Source organism: Melospiza georgiana, chromosome 4, assembly GCF_028018845.1.
Source record: "Melospiza georgiana isolate bMelGeo1 chromosome 4, bMelGeo1.pri, whole genome shotgun sequence".
Lineage (NCBI taxonomy): Eukaryota > Metazoa > Chordata > Aves > Passeriformes > Passerellidae > Melospiza > Melospiza georgiana.
The window spans coordinates 6,932,450-6,949,917 of record NC_080433.1 but is presented as its reverse complement, the minus strand read 5'-3'; the positions used below and the strand labels follow the sequence as shown (position 1 = coordinate 6,949,917).

At 42.3% G+C, this 17,468-nt stretch overlaps 1 protein-coding gene across 3 annotated transcripts in view; it reads right to left on the bottom strand.

Annotated features, from left to right (window-relative positions):
• The window catches only part of CAMK1D (calcium/calmodulin dependent protein kinase ID), a 221,957-nt gene that overhangs the window by 38,288 nt on the left and 166,201 nt on the right, over positions 1-17,468 (bottom strand). For all 3 annotated transcript variants that reach the window (XM_058021911.1, XM_058021912.1, XM_058021913.1), the window contains exons 4-5: positions 7,874-8,012; positions 2,201-2,327 (exon numbers count right to left, since the gene is read on the bottom strand). In XM_058021911.1, coding sequence (XP_057877894.1) covers positions 2,201-2,327; positions 7,874-8,012 — 266 coding nt within the window. The remainder of the gene's footprint in view (positions 1-2,200; positions 2,328-7,873; positions 8,013-17,468) is intronic.

The window sequence follows — 17,468 nt, the reverse complement described above, 5'->3', positions numbered from 1 at the left end:
GCCTAAACATCTTCCAGCTATTTAAAAGCAAAGTGGTTAAACTGATAAAAATAATCAGTTCTGGTAGGATCTTAGAAAACAGGGTGTCTCTGAAGAAAAGCAACAGGAAATTTGTTTTAAGTGATGGATCTCTGAGTGCTACTTAACCTGAGGTAAAATAAGTGGGAAAGAAAAGGCAAAACACAAATGGAGGTAGCAGACAGGGCACTTGATGGGCTGGGGCTGTGGCATTTGCCTGCCCCAGCCAGGCTGAGGAGTTTTATCCATGCTGTGCCATTGGGAGGAAGGATTTCCATTGATTTGAGGGCTCTTGGCAGGTGCTGCATGCTGGAGTGACACTGGAAAACATGAAAGCTTTTGGATGTGGGCAAGTTGCAGAGCACCTGTGCAGAAGCCACAACATCAGGTGTAACACTCAAGGAGGACAATTTATGGGCATCACCACAGTGACCAGCAACAAAAACCTTCTGAGCTTGGAAATGTTGTGTGAGCAACCTATGACATTTAAAAAAACAAAAAGGACAGCACAAAAGAGGAGCTGCATCCTGTGCAGGGAAAAAAAAAAAAAAAAAAAAAAAAAAAAAAGAAAAATAAAGAAAAAGAAATAGAACAAATACTTAAAGCTGTTTTCTTTGTGAAGGAGGGGGAAAAGTCCTGTCAGCACTTCAGAAATAAGTGGCCATGACCTCTTGAACCAGGATGAGTAAATCCTGTGTTCAGCAGGTAACAACAAGCCTGGGGGCACTTGTGCAGCCTTCAGAGGCCAGACCATGGGTAATGAGAGCTCTCAAACATCTCTCAAAGCACTACAGCTCCTGTCACAGGCTCCAAGGGCTTCCTCTCCAAAATTGCTATTTACATGAGCAAACTTGCTATGATGAGATGCTGCATGAGATCACTCAGAGACCAAGCAGAGTCACTCCCTCATTTTCACCAGCACTTCAGCTAACATCATCTCAGCTTTCCTGTGCCTTGAGACTCATTCTAGTCAGTGCCCATTCCAGAGCAAAATAAAACATGCTTGATAGGGACAGAAGAGCTGACAGCAAAAGTTATGAAAATTGCTGTCTCAGCTCAATTCCTGCCACTGCTCCGGAAGAAGATTTCCAGTCTGGTGTGATTACACAAGACTGCTACTCAGACTGCATCCTGGCCCATGTCTTAAAATAAAAGATGGGAAAAACACAGAAATCTGTTCCTTTTCCTGATTTTATTGGGATAGAGTGCATCTGCACAGTGTGAATGCCCATAAAAAGTACCTGTGACAAATCTGTATTACTGTGTCATAATCACCTCATCTGAGCTGTTGATATCATCAGAGCTATGAAAAGAGGTGAGGTGGCAGCTGCAAAGTAAAAAGAGCTTCTGCAGCTGGAAGGAATCCAGTCTCTCCTGCTGGAAAGATCTGAAAGAAATCTATCCACAGTTTCATGGATTTCATGGATACCCCAGAGTTTAATTTCCCCACCTCAGCTGATGATCCTGGTGCAGCAGGAAGCACAGGCTTGCTGGATGTCTTGTACACAAAGGGAGCTTTTAAATGTGTTTGCTCAAACAGACCTCATCACCACCTGCCCTCTAATGCTCACTTTCAGCTACTTAAACTGTTTTCAGAGGCTGCTGGTAAACATGCTGCTAATAGGTGGCCCTGCACAATCACTACCAAATGGGCAGAAGAGCAAAGAATAAATGATAGAAAACAATTTGACGCTGTCCAGGAAGGATCTAAAGAGCTTTTGCATTTTAACATCTGAGTCAGTAACTTAACATGATTGTAACAGAGGATTACTGAACAGATCTGAATAAATGCAGCTCTTTGATTTTATTGTCTTCTACCAGAGGAATCTGGTAAATGCTATTCTTTATGATTAAAGTAATACATTTCATTAGGTAAAGCTTCTTGGTTTCCTAGGTGCTTGCAGAGCAACACATTTGAGGCTATTCTTCACAAGATCCTGGTGTAGCTAAAGCAGGATCTTTCAGAATACTCATTCCACAAAGGGCTGAAAGCATGAAAGTGAATCCCACAAACCCAGAGCTGGATTACAAAATTGTGCCCCAAAGAGGAAGAGCACACAAGACAAAGTACAGGCAAACATTAAATTCTAACAAATACCTGTAAAATCTCACGTGCACCGTGTACCAGCACCAGAAAATGAGAATAGTTTCATTTTCACTAAAATATAAGCAAACCTCTTACCAACATAGCCAGGAGTGCCACAGGCTGTGGACATCACATCTCCTTTACCCTCCATCTTCGACAAGCCAAAGTCACTGATCATGATTTTTGACTCCTCATCCTGGCTGTAGTAAAGCAGGTTCTCAGGCTAGAAAGGAGAATAAACAAAAGGAGTTTTGAATATGTGAGTTCAGTAACAACACCTGGTGACCCATGCATACCTTTAATACAATCCCTAGTCACACCATACATAAATACAATTTGGTTGCCCTAAGTTTAAAGAGTTTTGCTTAAAACCTACAGGGAGATCCTATCCAGACTCCTGCATGGCAACAAATGGGAGACCCTGACACCCTGAGCTTTGAGCAGCTTTTCTGGGTCAACAAACTTCTCCTCTGGCACCTCAAATAAGACCTAAGGCTCATCCCTTACTTGTGAGATTTGTCTGATGCATTTTCACTTCAGAGTGGTGAAACAGAAGGATTCGTTTAAAAGCAAGTAAATATGGCAAATTTAGGCAGTGTACTAAAAAGTTTTACACAGTATTTGAAAAAAGAAAAAGGAAAACAAGAGGTATTAGAGATTTTTTTTATCTTCTCCACTAGAAACAAACTGTTTTGAAAGAGGAAATGCCTTTACAGTTAACAGTCTTGAAGCAAGTATATTTCAGCTAGAGCTGATTAGGAAAAAATGCTGAAGGAAAAATGTGCTATAGCACTAAGCACAGCAACTTGTTTATGGCAAGAGAAAACAAGGATCACCCCACAAAGCCCTGTGACTTTTTATACCAGAGTCAGGCAGCTTGGAGAGGCCAACCAGCCTCCATCAGCTCCAGCCAGCCCTGCATTTGTGTGTTCTGAGTGTGCTGCTGCTGCACAGCAAAGCTCTGGCTGGGTGCTATGAGAGCCCACCTCCTCCCCTGCCCAAGATCTGGGCTCATGAAAGGGTCCACACCTGCAGCACTCAGCCTGGAGGCAGTGGGCTTTGGACTTTTGGGTCTTCAGCTGTAAAAGCGATGGGTACCTGTTATCATCTTATTCCAGGGGTTCCATTCTGCTGTCTCCTTATCACAAAGGTTTCACACCCTCTTGATGTTTCTCATGGACAGCTCCTCAGAGCACTGACTCTTTCTCCTTCACAAAGCCACCAATTGACTCCAGTTCCCCTCTCACCCAGCCACTCCACTCTTTTATAGCACTCTTCTTCTCACTGGTCATAGCTGTGGCCTGGTAAAGTCAGGCCTGCTCCTAATCTTTGATAATTGGCCCAGCTGCAACTCCTTGGGGATCAAATTACTTTCTACACTATCTTTATTTTCTTATATTCTATCCCCCTGCAGGTACCCAATGTTTCTAAATAGCCTCAGTGGAGTCTTTTGCCCAAAACTGGCACAAATGCTGACACCCAGCCTGCTGTGTGCTCCAGGGAATGGTGAGGAGCAGCTGCGGCCACACAACATCCTCAGACTCCCTGGGACACAGCCAAGCTTGGATTTGTGAGGAGGAGAAACTGCAGTTCAGCAGCACCAGAATCCACATTCCCTTCTCCATCTGCCCTGGGGAAGGGGGGGATGAAGGGGTGCTGGAGGTGATGTCCCCATTCAGGAGGTTAAAGCCATTCCTGCTCCCCAATCCCAGCATCAAGTGATGGCTTCATCCATGGGACATGTGGAAACATGGCACACAATGGCCGTGAGAGGATCTGCAAGCCACAGCCACAGCTGTGGGCCAGCAGGGCTGAGGTTAAAAGGGAAATGATTTGGCTCCTAAAAATAAATACGCAGTAGTACCATTTATGTTTCTTTCTCATGATAACTTGCAAGTCCAGCACTTTAATTGCACTTTATAGTGTTGACCCTCTTGTAGGGACTACAGTTTCCTGCCATGCTCTGCCCTAGGCTGGAGTCACTCCTAATTTTTACTACAGCTCTTGTGATCTGCTGAGGGGGTGGTAGACATGGAATTAAGGGAAAAGCAGTTATTTCCTAACAATTTCTAATAACTCACCTGAGGTCCCCACATACTCACATTTAGTAAGGCCAAGAAACCCTTACATTTAAAAGTCAAACTTGTTTAAAAGAATTCTGTTAATTCAAAAAGCCTTAATAAGGTGGCTCTGTACCAAGTGGAGCTGCTTGAGCCTTTCACTCCTTTTGTGCATCCTGGAGTTCCCCCAGACATCACCTGCTGCCATCTCTTCTAATCTGCTCTTGCTTTACTTAGATTAGAGTCTTGGAGCCCAGACCTTTTTGCTTTTACCAACTGCAGCAAGTCCTATTTTGGTATCTATGGATGCTTCATGGGCTGTGTTTTTGTAGAGTGGATTCTTTCCCAGAGTTTCATTTTGAACCTTACACTTATTTTGATATTTTGAAATCATAAATGTCTTATTATATCGTTGTTTTTCTCATCATGGTATGTTTTTGCTAACAGAAATTCACAGCAGGTGTTCCTCATATACTGCATTTTATGAGTCATTTTGACAATTGACATGATATTGACAAAAACCTGCAAACAAAAGAGAGAAAGAGGAAAAGAGCTACTTTTAGCTACAAAATACCACTGGAGAAGGTTGATCTAAATTCAGCTTGGCCTTACATAAACTCTGAAAGTAATCTGTACATGAATTTAATTCCCAAATCACCAGACCTCATATTTTATTACAGGAACTTTAAAATAAGATTATTTTTTAAAATGAGAGGTATAACCTGCTTTAGATTATAAATACAAGAATAACAAGATCTTGTACAATGGAATATCTGAATTAAGAGGTCTTGGACCTCACTCCAAGAAATGCTGGTGGCAGAAAGAAGCCTGAAGTTGTTTCCTAAAAGTTGAATTTGGGAGCAAGATGGTCATGTTAAAATACAGCACTTCCATACTGCAATTCTTTGGAGCTCTTACAAATATAAGAATGTTTCTATGTACTTCAGCATAAGGGCAGGAAATGAACAGGACCTGAGAGCAAAATGTGGAGACTGCAGGAGATGGAAACCTAACCAGTGCCTCCTTACAGGAAACCCATTATTTGGGACTGTCTGGACTGGCTGCAGAGCCTCTATTAATGAACACTCTATTAGTGTTCATTAAACCTTTTTATAAGGCTTATATAAGGCTCATAACATGTAGCCAAATTCCACTCTCTTCAGAGAGGGAAAATACAAGCTCTGCCTCAACATCCAAGGAAACTCCTGTTTGGAGCATCCCTCCAAAATACAGCCAGAGATGTTATTTCCATCACTGAAGTCTTCATTTCTGGCAGTAAACTTTGGCAGAACTAACCAGCTCAGGAGCTGAACCCACGGTTTTCTTTTGAAATTTGTGTATTTTTCTAGTATCTTCTGCTAACTTATTTCTTAAAACATTAAAGTGCCATCAAATCCAAGCCTTTCTGCTTGTCTTAATGGCACTAAAGATACTGGAAGAAAACAATAAAACAACAACATTTAGGGAGTTTTAATACCTGAAAAGCTGAGAGGTTTAGATGCGACAATATGGTGCAGCTGAAAGGAAAATAATCTAAATATCACATTGGCACTCAATGGTCCTTAGAAGAACCCTTGCTGTGAGCAAAAACACTGCTACAAGTGATAGGAAATCTCTCAACTTTCCCTCACTACCAGTTATTATTAAGTAAATGTAAATCTAGCACAGCAAACCTGCAAAATTCTTTCTAGCACTGAACACACCTCAGCTGAAATGGGGTGTGGCATTCACATTCTCTGAAAAAATTCCTTCACCCAGGATTTCTCTCCTGAGAAGCTGAGAAGCCTCAGAGAAAAGGAAAACAATTCTTATCTCATTTGCTTCTCCTGTGCTGAGCTCATCTGGAATGTGTTTGGAGATTGTTTCCCCACAGGTGATTGTTTCATTGCATTCTGCTGTGAGTTGTTTTCACTCGTTGGCCAATCAGGCCAAGCTGTGTCGGGGCTCTGGAAAGAGTCAGGAGTTTTCATTATTATCTTTCTAGCATTCAGTAAGTATCCTTTCTGTATTTTTTAGTATAGTATAGCATACTAAAGAATACAAAAATTAAAAGAATACTATATGCAGTACTGTTTAATATAACATAGTATTGTAAAGTAATAAATTAGCCTTCTGAGAACATGGAGTCAGATGCATCATTCCTGCCTTCACTGGGGCATTCCCTGCAAATACAATAATGGGGTTTCTGCCTTAATGTAATATTTTGGGTCTTAATGGCTTTTCCTCACATCAAACATGCAAACCTCCCACTGTAACTCCCCTGACTGCAGAGTCCTCATTGAAACCAATTCCATGGGCATTGGAACCCAGGGCACAGGGAGTATTTCACTGCCTGTTCTGAGAAGTCCTGATCCCCAGGAGAACGCTGCTTTTAACCTTAGTCCATGGAGAAAGCTTCCAAGACTTTGGGATTAATTGGAATCTACAAGTGTGTGAAATAGATAGTAGTGTAGTTTATCACAGGGTGAAAAACTTAGAGTTTTGGGGTTTTAGTATGGAGGTAGATAGAAGACAAGATGGAGAATTTTGGGCACTGTCTGATCTCCTTCTTGCTCTTCATCTACTCCATTTTCTGCAGTGTTGGTGGCACAGAGTGATTGGTAGAAAGGTAGAAATAAAATAGGTTTTAAGAGTTAATTGGACAAAATAGTATTAAAAGACCTTGAACCTGTGTGTCTTGTAACTTTTGGTGCCTTTTCTTTGTACGCTACATCTGATATGTAGATGGTGTGCTGAACTTCTGATAAGAGAAAAATAAACAGCAGCCTGAAGACCAAAAAATACAAAAGTTCTGTTTGTCTCTCTGTAAGAGCTGAAATGAGGGATGTGGACTCCAGGGGCTGTCCAAAATGCAGTTTATTCCATCCAAGAGGTTGCAGCAGCCCAGGGTCGTGGGTGACAGAGCTGTGCCTACAGCTGTCAGCTCCAGCTGCAGGCAGGCCTGGAGACCCTTTGGTTTTGGTTACATTGCATTATATCCTTTGCTGAGCATCTTCATACAGTAGAACCAATCTGTACCTTGGCTATTATCTACAGCCTGTCATAACTACTATAATTACCATATTCATGTTACTATTCTCCAATCACTAAAAGTTAGTACATTACACTTTAAGCTAGAAGTTGTTTTTCAGTTTTCTTGCAGTGGAAAATTCTGAGACCTTTTTTCTACTTGCAACTTTGCTGACTTGTTTGCCTGTGCTATCTTTCTGCTTGGTAAAAACATCTTTTTTGAGGTGGGTTTATCCTTTGCTCAAAGTCATAAAAACCCCTTCTAACTAACACACCCTTTGCTTCCTTGGTTATGCAGTAAGACTGGCTCAGCAATTCTTTTCTTCTATATCAAAACTTGCTTCCATCTCTATTCCTTCATCAGACTCTACATTTAAAAATCTTTCTGCCAAGCACACACATCTGTGAGACTTTCTTGTCAAACTTACATCCTTCCCAACAGTCTCTCCATACTGGCACAGAACTTTTTAGGGGTCTCCCATCAGGGGGATCCTTGGCAGGGAGAGGTTTTCAGGAGGCTTTGGAGCATCTCTCCTATGGTACAACCTTACTGAAACAGCCAGTCCCGGGGCACACACAATTACACAGCCTCCATTGTTTGTTCTTCACAATGAACAAACTTGATGTGTTTGTTGGTCTCACACAATTACACAGCCTCCACTGGCACTGCCCAGGGCCCAGAGAGGTGCTGTGGCTGTACCTTGAGGTCCCTGTGCACGATGCCCATGCGGTGCAGGTAGTACACAGCGTCCAGGACCTGCCGGATCAGCGTGCTGGCGTCCTTCTCCGTGTAGAAGCCCTTCTCCACAATGCGGTCAAAGAGCTCTCCCCCAGACACTCTGCAAAACACAACGGGAAGCACAAGAGTGAGGATGTGTTTGTAATGCCCTTTCTGCATCATTAAAGGGTAGTCAAGGCCATGCACTCGACACAGGCAGGCAGAGAGATCTGCCTGTGGCTCTGGGGCTCCCCCACCGTCCCAAGGAGGGCCATGAGGATGGGGAAGGGTCTGGAAGGGAAGTTTTATGTGTAGGGGCTGAGGTCACTTGGTCTGGACGGCCTGGAGGAGAGACCTTATTGTGCTCTTCAACATCCTCATGAGGGGCAGTGCAGGGACAGGCACTGGTCACTTCTCTGGTGCCCAGTGTCAGGACACGAGGGAATGGCCTGAAGCTGAGTCAGGGGAGGTTTAAGTTGCATATCAGAAAAAAGGTTCTTCATCCAGAGGGTGGCTGGGCACTGGAACAGGCTCTCCAGGGAAGTGGTCACAGCCCTGAGCCTGACAGAGTTCAAAGTCATTTGGACAATGCTCTCAGGCACAGAGTGTGATTGGGGTGTCCTGTGCAGGGCCAGCTGCACTCAATGGTCCTGATGGGTCCCCTTCCAACTCAGCTTATTCTATGGTTCTATGAACTGAGTTTGATTTTCTCCAAGGACTGGCCAGGCCATAATGGAAAACGCATCACACATCAGGGAGTGGTCAAAGACTCTCTAGCACTTGCAGAAGGAATCACAGACATACTCCAGCAAGAGCCAGGGGAGCAGACCCTGCTTTCCATGCTGTCCCACCCCAGAGAACTTTGCCTAGGCAGTTCCCTCTGCTGGTGCTGGCCCACTCAGTCTGTAAAGCTCCCCCCTTTTATGATCCCTTGGGGTTCACTTTTCACTCCACTGACCAAGGCTTGGGGTTTCCCTGGAGGAATGCTCCCATTCTTTCCCAACTAGCGAGTGAAATGCATTCAGAAGTTGCTGCCACTACCTATAGAACATTATTTTATTAAAGTAGCCTGTACCTCTGACAATTTTAAATGCTCTCAGAGGTCCCCTCCTTTACTCACACATGCAGGACCATTTATCTGCAGCCACAGCTCTTTAGGCAGAGCACAGCCTCTGCCTGGCACTGGTAGGAGACAGTTATTGATGAGGAACACAGATTATCAGTGCAATTCATCACCAGATGACACAAATGAGGAAAGGATCCCACAACTCAAAGAGGAAAGAAAATAAAACCTTGACATCCCACTATTTAATGTCTGCTGTACTGCACTTTTCCCCTGCCTTGCTAGAAATAACACGTTCTGAACCCAATTTTAAATAAAGAATGGCACATTAAAACTCCCTGGAGGAGTATCTGAGGAAACAAAAGAGGAAAGAAATGTTTGAGTAATTGAAATAATAAAACTGTCAGCAAAAAACTGCCCTACTAGGGTAAATAAAAGATTTCCATTTTAGCAAGCAAACCTATTAAAAAATAAAATGTATGCAAAATGTTTCTTCAGCAAGTTGCACCACTTAGCATATCATAAATAGCACAGTAAAACTTTCTTTAAAAACAAACCTAATAAAGGGAAAATAACAAATGATTACAGTCATTAAATGCGTATGGACTGAGAGCTTGCCATTACACAAACACTAGGTAATTTAGCCACTCCAGGCAATAATCTGCAGGAATAATAACATGAAGTCACTTCCTAGGGAAGTTTGGAGCCTGAATGGGAGAGAATGCTACCACTAAAAATGAACACATTCAGCTTCAAAAATGAAAAGCAACCCTGGAAACCTTGAAAGAAAGAAACCAGATAATCCTTCTATTAAGTGCTAGGCAAACAAAACAAACAGCTTACTGACATACTGGCACTATATTAAAGTTGCAGAAAAGGTGAAGTTCACCCAGGGTCTGAAGTCCACCAGCAGCCTGAATTAAATCCCCTAATTCTTTCCTAGTTTCTCAAAACAGGGGTTGTATTTCTCACATACACATATTTATACATACACATGTGCAAATACACAAGCGTTGCTCCAAGCCCCTTTTGGCCCAACCCATCCTGTGCCAAGGGAAAACAGACACACCTCACCCTCAATGTTCACTGAAGGCAGACACAATTTTATTGAATATGGCTCCTATTAGCTGACTGTCTTTTTATATTTCCCTTGCAGTCCCTTTGTTTCCTGTGGATTGATTGCACTGAAAATTGAGCCCACACAGGAATTAATATCCCAGAATACAGCACATTTCCCCATGAAAATGCAGTGTGTGCTGTTTTGCAGGTTCATACAGTTACTTTTGTTACACTCAAGCAATGACTGCTTTAGTAGATACCAATTTACATTCACGTGCTTTCCTGCATGAGGACACTCTCCTTTGATTTTTGCAGAGTATATTTCCACAAAATATTTTTCACTAAATTGACAGAATCTCCCTCCATGCCAGCTCACTCCCTGCCCCCCTTAAGCCTCATTCTTTAATTGAAGGCCTTTCTTAGTCTGATTTAATCCAGTGGATCCACTGTACCCGGGCTCAATCTGCTTATAATTTTATTTCAACACAAGGAAAATATTTGCAACCTCTTAAATGATGCACTGCAAACCAGAGCTTAACCCAAGCACTCAGGAGGAGCAGGCCTCACATTTGCAGGCCCTTGCTTATTGAGAATGCTGACAGCATCCCAGGTCCATGAAGAGAGCCAAGGGTTTCACGCTCCTATTTATCAGTGTGGCGACTCTGTGTTATGGTGCATTACAATTTGCACTTTTGAGTCTTCCTGATGTTGGCAAGATTCCTGGCTGAGCTCCACCTCCCTGGGATGCTCTTCAACTCAGCACCCAAGGCCTTTCCACATGAAGCTTATGTCCTTATGGCTTTTCTCCTCCAAGACAGGGTTAACCCAACCATAATGTCATTGGGAATGCTGCTCCCTGCAGGCACCCAAGGACTGACACAAGTCAGTGCTGTGACAGGAGCAAACCAGCAAAGGCAGCTGTGGGGAGAGCATCTGAGCTCTAAAATCACAGTGGAGATGTGGCCTGTTTGTTGGTATTGATCCCAACACCCCCTGCCCTGCTGAGATGGGACTTGGCATCTCTTCTGAGCAGACCTGGGCACTCATAAAGTGTTCCTGCAGTTTGTTCCAGTCTTTAATACTCTGGAGTAATTATTTTCTTTTTAATGGCACCATCCAGCTTTGCCCTCTCTATGGCAATTTTGAGGCAGAATTGAAACTGCAGGCAGTAAGAGCAGAATTAGGTCTTTGTTTTAAAGGAATTTAAGACAGAATTTTCTGTCCAGAAAGAGAGGGTAGGAGGGATTTCTTATTAGTGGAAATTAGAGGCCTGCTCCTGTCTTGCAGCTGGCACTGGCTCACGGAGCTGGACACACAAACAACAGCAAAAGGAACCTTTTCCCCCTTATGATTTCAATCTTGGTTCCCAGCAAAGAAAAAGGCAAAGGACAACCAGCCAAGTTCAGGTACTTGAAAAGCATTTAACTCTGGAGCAGCTCAGGTGTCACACTGTGATCCAGGGCAGCTTCAGCCCTGCCCAGGGACTCAGAGCTGGGCAAAACTCAGCAAAGCAGCCACAGCTGCCTCTTCTGTATGGATGTGCCTGCTGGGGCTGCCTGGATGGAACATATGGCTGCAGCCCTTGGTCCTGGCTCAGTCACCGAGCTGTGGCTTTTCCCTGGTTCTCCAAGCAGCTTGGGAAAAGCCCCGCACCTGGAGAAGGGGCTGAGCAAAGAGTCCCCATGGCACATGGACACCCCAGAATATGCCTTGCCTGCTTCCAGCAACAGGAAACTATTTCAAAGCAATGACCAGAAGAATAATTTCATTTAGAATGAAAAAGATACAACCAAACTCAGCCATAAATATGAATATTTTAGCTCCTACTACATCTTTTTGCTGAGGCTACATGCCTTAAGTACATGTTACTGACTAGCCACATGAAAAAGGCCAGAACAAACATTTGAGGTGAAAAGAAATAGGATTTGAGGGGAGGAGGGCAGACATTGCCCTGGTCCTGCTGGCCATACTCTTGCTGGTACAGGCCAGGATTTAATTCCATTAACACCCAGTTTGAGGAGGGACAGTAGAACCCAACTTGACCATATATAATAAAAGAGACATTATCAGCACTTCCACTGGGGAAACACAGATTGCACTCTGTTTCCTGGGTCTCTTGAGATAAAAGCTTCCAGATCTAGTGTTTCATTAAGGAGACTTCATGTATTGATCACGCAGATGATACAAATCTTTCAGAGGACCTAGGCTGGTGATGGAGTTTGCAATAAATTCCTACAGTTATAAATATAATCTTTTATTTTCCTGACTGGATTTGGGGGGGGTTTGCTTCTTCTCAGTTTGATGTTTAAATGCAGATCTAAACCTCTAACACTAGCTGCCACACTGAATGGCTCAGTTTAGGACAGGTTTCAAAAAACTTTGAAAATACCAATGGTTTTGTACATGGATGAGCCGCCTTGTTAATTGGGCTCTCAGTGTGTACACTGTTGGCTGAACTCCCTGCACAGACAGTAAAAAACGACCCTGAAAGACCTTGCAATGCTCATTAGAGGCAAAGGAGAGGTCACTCTAACAGTGACCTAATAAATACTCAGGGTCTGTTCAAGGATTGGTGTCAGTCCTTGACACTACAGTTTCCATATTTGCGCAATTTCTAATTTACAGACGTAACTTGTGAGAGACAAGGAAATATTTCAGCATTACAGAACACACAGAATTCACAGAATGACTAGGTTGGAAGAGACCTTCAAAATCATTGAGTCCAACCCATGCCCCAACACCTCAACTAAACCATGGCACTGACTGCCACATCCAAACTTTTTTAAAACACATTACTATTTAATTTAAAACACATTACTATTACACCTTCCTTTTACATTAACGCATTTTACCAACAGTTCATCAGGAAAGAACCAAACTGGCAAAAAAGAAAACAGCCCATGCTGCAGGTAAAGGGCATTATCAAACTTTTTCTAAAGCACCCTAGTCCTCTGCAGCACCATCAGGAAAGCAAAAGGTGAAATGTTTCAAAGCAGTACTTTGATGAAAAATGAGAACCAAACAAAAACTCCCTTGTAATTTAAGGCCCCCAAACTCATAAACAGAAAACAAGAGCCTATCTCTCTGAATTTCTGGTGTTTTTGCCAGCAGAGTGAAACCTGCACCCTCACACTGCAGGTCACAGTACCAGATACCTGCCAGACCTCAGCAGGGCTGCCTGGTGGGGAACATCCCCACATGTGTTAGCCTTCAGGTGAATAAATACATGAATAAAAGAACAAATAAACACTGGAATTAATAATAAGGTACATAATAAAGTATTCATGTTACCCTTTCTTTCTCTTGATGAGACTGGCTGTATGTACAGATAAATCCTCTTATTTCTTCACCCCTGCATCCCCCACTGTTACCAAGTTTAGGAACCTTTCTGCTTGTTTTAGGAGCTTGAAAAATAACACCCTTTGAAATATCACTTTGACTTCTTTGCCATTTATCAAAACACTGATCCTTTTCTTCCTCTTTTGTACTACAGGCTGGAATTGCTCTGGATCATTTACTGCTTGACGGTTTAATTGCTTTTTATCAGGAGTCTTATTGATGAACTCATCAGTGGTGGATTTACATGAAGAATCCAAGCAAAGCTATTCAGCTTGTTGGCTTTTCCCTCCAGAAGGATGTTAAGTCCACCTGAGGCTTCCATGCAGTTCAAGTCATGATCCATTCTCCACTGGGCAAATCACCAAAGCACCATAAATCATCTTGGGTTAGAAGAACCACCCTGCAAGGGCAGACACATCCCTAGGGATTCACTAATGCTGTTTAAACTTGCACATTAGGGATGCTAAACAAAGAAGAGGACTGGTTTCAGATATTGGAGCAGGAGGCCTCCCAGGACAGTATGAAAAGTAAGTCAAATATGAGCATTACCTTTAATTGTGAGCAGCTTATCTATCAGAAGTTACACATTCACAGTTTCCTACAATATAAATCAGAAAGAGCACAGAACTCAGCATGAAGCTGACGTGTGAGGGGAGATAAGAAAGACTGAGGGGGCTATTCCTGAGAAGTTCTGCCTTTGAGTATTACATTTCTCTAATGAAGGAATTCTTATTAAGACAAATAATTCAGTTCTTAAAGTGTGTTTTGTTTTTAATGGAGAGCTTTTCTGTTTGGCATTAAACTTCCTCTGCATTGTGAAAAATGCATGAGAACCAGAAAGCAAACCTGGCCAATGTGGTGTTTGAAAGGAAAGAGAAATTGGCCACCTTTGTGTCATTGTTCAAATGAAGCAACACATAAAAGGAAAATGAGTAAACAGATTAATAGATTTTAGACCCAGAAAGGAACATTATGATTCTTTAGTCTGACCTCTTGCAAACAGAAGTACGTGATGAAAATTCTCCTTGTACCAATAATCTAGAGTGTTAATCAGGCAGGGACAGATATTGCTACAGAATTACTGTATGGCCTGCAGAGATTTGCTTTATTCAGTAAATATGTCAGAAAACTGCTCTGCCTTTCTCATTTGCAGCACTATCATAAAATATACAGCTTGAAAAAGGGGAGGACTTTCCTCCTTATTGTATTTTTAAATCACCCAGCTTAAAATCTGCTGGCAACATAAATATATGCTCCAAGGCCACCAAAGAAAGGACACAAGATTAGTTTTGGCTTATTTTACTAGAGTGCAGGTGTGTGCATATGGCAGGGAGGGATGCATAGACGTTAGCACCCTCTCCTTTGCTAGTGCTATTCAATGACAGAATCATTCAGGCTGGAAAAGACCTTCAAGAACATCAACCTTTGACCAAACAACACCATACTCACTAAAATATATCCTGAAGGGCTACAGCAACTCCCTTTTTGAACATTTTATGGGATGGCAACTCCACCACTTCACTGGACAGCCTGTTCCAGTGCTTGCCAATCTTTGAGCAAAGAACATTTTCCACATATCCAACCCAAACCTTCTCTGGTGCTACACGAAGCCATTTTGTCTTGTCCTGTCAAGAGTTTCCTGGTAGAAGAGATCCCACCTCATTACAGCCTCCTTCCAGGTTGTGTAGAGAAAATGCAAAGAAACATTGCCACAGCATTTATTCTGGTTTTTTTAGCCCTTTGATGATGGCTGCTCCAAAGGGCTGCTCCCCACCCAGAGGGTTTGTTTGGGAAACAATTGGGCAAAAATGCTGTGGCCATTTTTCTGAATCCAACTGAGCAAACGAACTAATTTTCCTCCTGCATTAAAAGTTTCATGTGACATTTGCTGAGCAGCTGTAGTGAGGTTGTGCCTTGGAGAACAGAGCTCTGTTTCCACTGGGGCAGGAGTCTGTAAAGCTCTGCTCAGGGATGTAACACAGTTTGGCAGTTAAAATCTTTGGAGACAACATTTTCCTTCACAGAATCCCTACTGCAGAGATCTTTTGAGTCCATGATTCTTCAAGGTCAATGCTCTCTTGTTTTATGCAAAATTTTATTCCATATTCAAAGATTACACATTATATTCAAAATATCCTCTGGTCCTATCAGGTGTAAAAGGTGTGACTGACCCAAAGGCAACCAAATGACAAAGGACATCAAGTTTTTAAGTCTTTTGTGATTACACTGTTCTGAGTGACAGCTTATGAAAGCCCTTTAAATGTCAGCAGCCCATTTGCCCTGTCTGTGCTCATCCCCCCAGGCAGTGGTGCACGGGGGAGATGTGGGACCTGCCAGTGACAGCAACACCCCCAAAACCAACACAGTGCTGCCATCATGACAAGGCACAGGAGAGAAACCAGTGCTTCCACTGAAAACACCACCATGCAGACAAACCCCAAGAAATAACCACAGCAAAACTGCACATTTCCAGCACTCCTCTGAGGTCTGCAAACACCAGGATGAGCAGAAGATGGGCACATCCTTTCTTCCACTCTTCTGAGCTCCCACAGCTTAATTGGCATCTCCACAGGAATCAAGCAATCATCCTGGGATTAGCAAGCGGATCACATTCACGTGGGCTCCTGGTCATTTGAAACAGGACCTGTGGAGGTGGTGAAACACTGGCACAGGTTCCCAGGCTGGTGGTGGATGTCCCATCCCTGGGAACACCAAAGGTCACACTGGACAGGGCTCTGAGCAGCCTGGTGCAGTTGAAGCTGTCCCTGCTCAGTGCAGAGGGTTGGACTGGGTGGCCTTTGAGGTCCCTTCCAACCTAAACTATTCCATGATTCTATGACAAAAGCTGGCACTTCAGCCTGTTTATCCTCATGGTTCTGCTTTAAATGGAAAGGCAAAGCTGCAGCCCGGAAGTGGTGACTTTTATCTGCACCAGTTTGATATCACCATATGGAAAAACCAGCATTTTTTAAAATGTCATTAAAAATACACAGTATGTATTAAATATCTCAAAAGCATAATTTTAAAAGAAGGAATTGATCACTGGTTTATTCACTTCTGAGGGATCAGATGATCAGAAAATCAGCCCACTCTTGCTCATTGCGTGTGTATACATATATATAAATATATTTATGTACATATATATATGTATATATATTTTATATATATATGTGATCTTGTTGCCTCAATATTTTTCACTTTGCTTCTAAGAAACAGAGAAGTCCAGCTCTGTAGACAAAGCACTGCTCAAAATACATTTTCCAGTACCTGAAGGCTGGAACAATGAATTTCCTAATTGCTGTCTTATTCCTCCATCTCTCCATAAAACAAATGGACAGTTAAAATCTGGAGGAGATTCCTCACCTGACAACAATTTAAAACTAGGTCATGTTTCAACACTAATAGGTTTGGTTTATTTTCCTTTTCACTTGTTTTCCAATGGAAACCAACCTGCATGTCCTGCCAACATTAACTAGGAAGAACAGACTTAAAAATAATTAAAACTGGTGCAACTGAAAATGGATACTGTAAATTACAGAATATATAGTAAACAATTCTGAAATATAAGGTGAATGCAGCACTGAGAATTGTCCTAAATAACAGAAAGGAGCACAGGAAAGTGCAATAAAGTCACTCTCAGTTGGAATTTAAACAGCCAAAATTTTCAGTGAAATACATTTAATATAAATTTGGAGTGGTGTGAATATTCCTTTTTCTGAGACGGACTTGTTTTCCACTTGCTTTCTCACAAGTAAGTTTGCAGACAGATGTCATAAGAGAAATAGCCAATAAAGATAGTATTGACTAATAACTGTCTCGGGGCAGAAAGAGTTTTGAAGATCCTTATATCCCCTGTATCTCACATAAATTCTACTTTTTTCAGTTTATCTGTAGGATGTACAACATTGAGCCATCCTTTTGTCCCAGAGAAATACAAACCTGGAAAATTTATTTTGAACCAAAAAAAAAAAAAAGGAGAAATGCTGCCAACTGGTCAAGATATATTGTTGCAAATATCAACTTTCCAAGTAGTTTGTAGACACAATAAATTGTGAGCTAAATATTAAAACCAAACAGACCAACTTAACTCTAAGTTACATAGGTATCTTGTTTTAT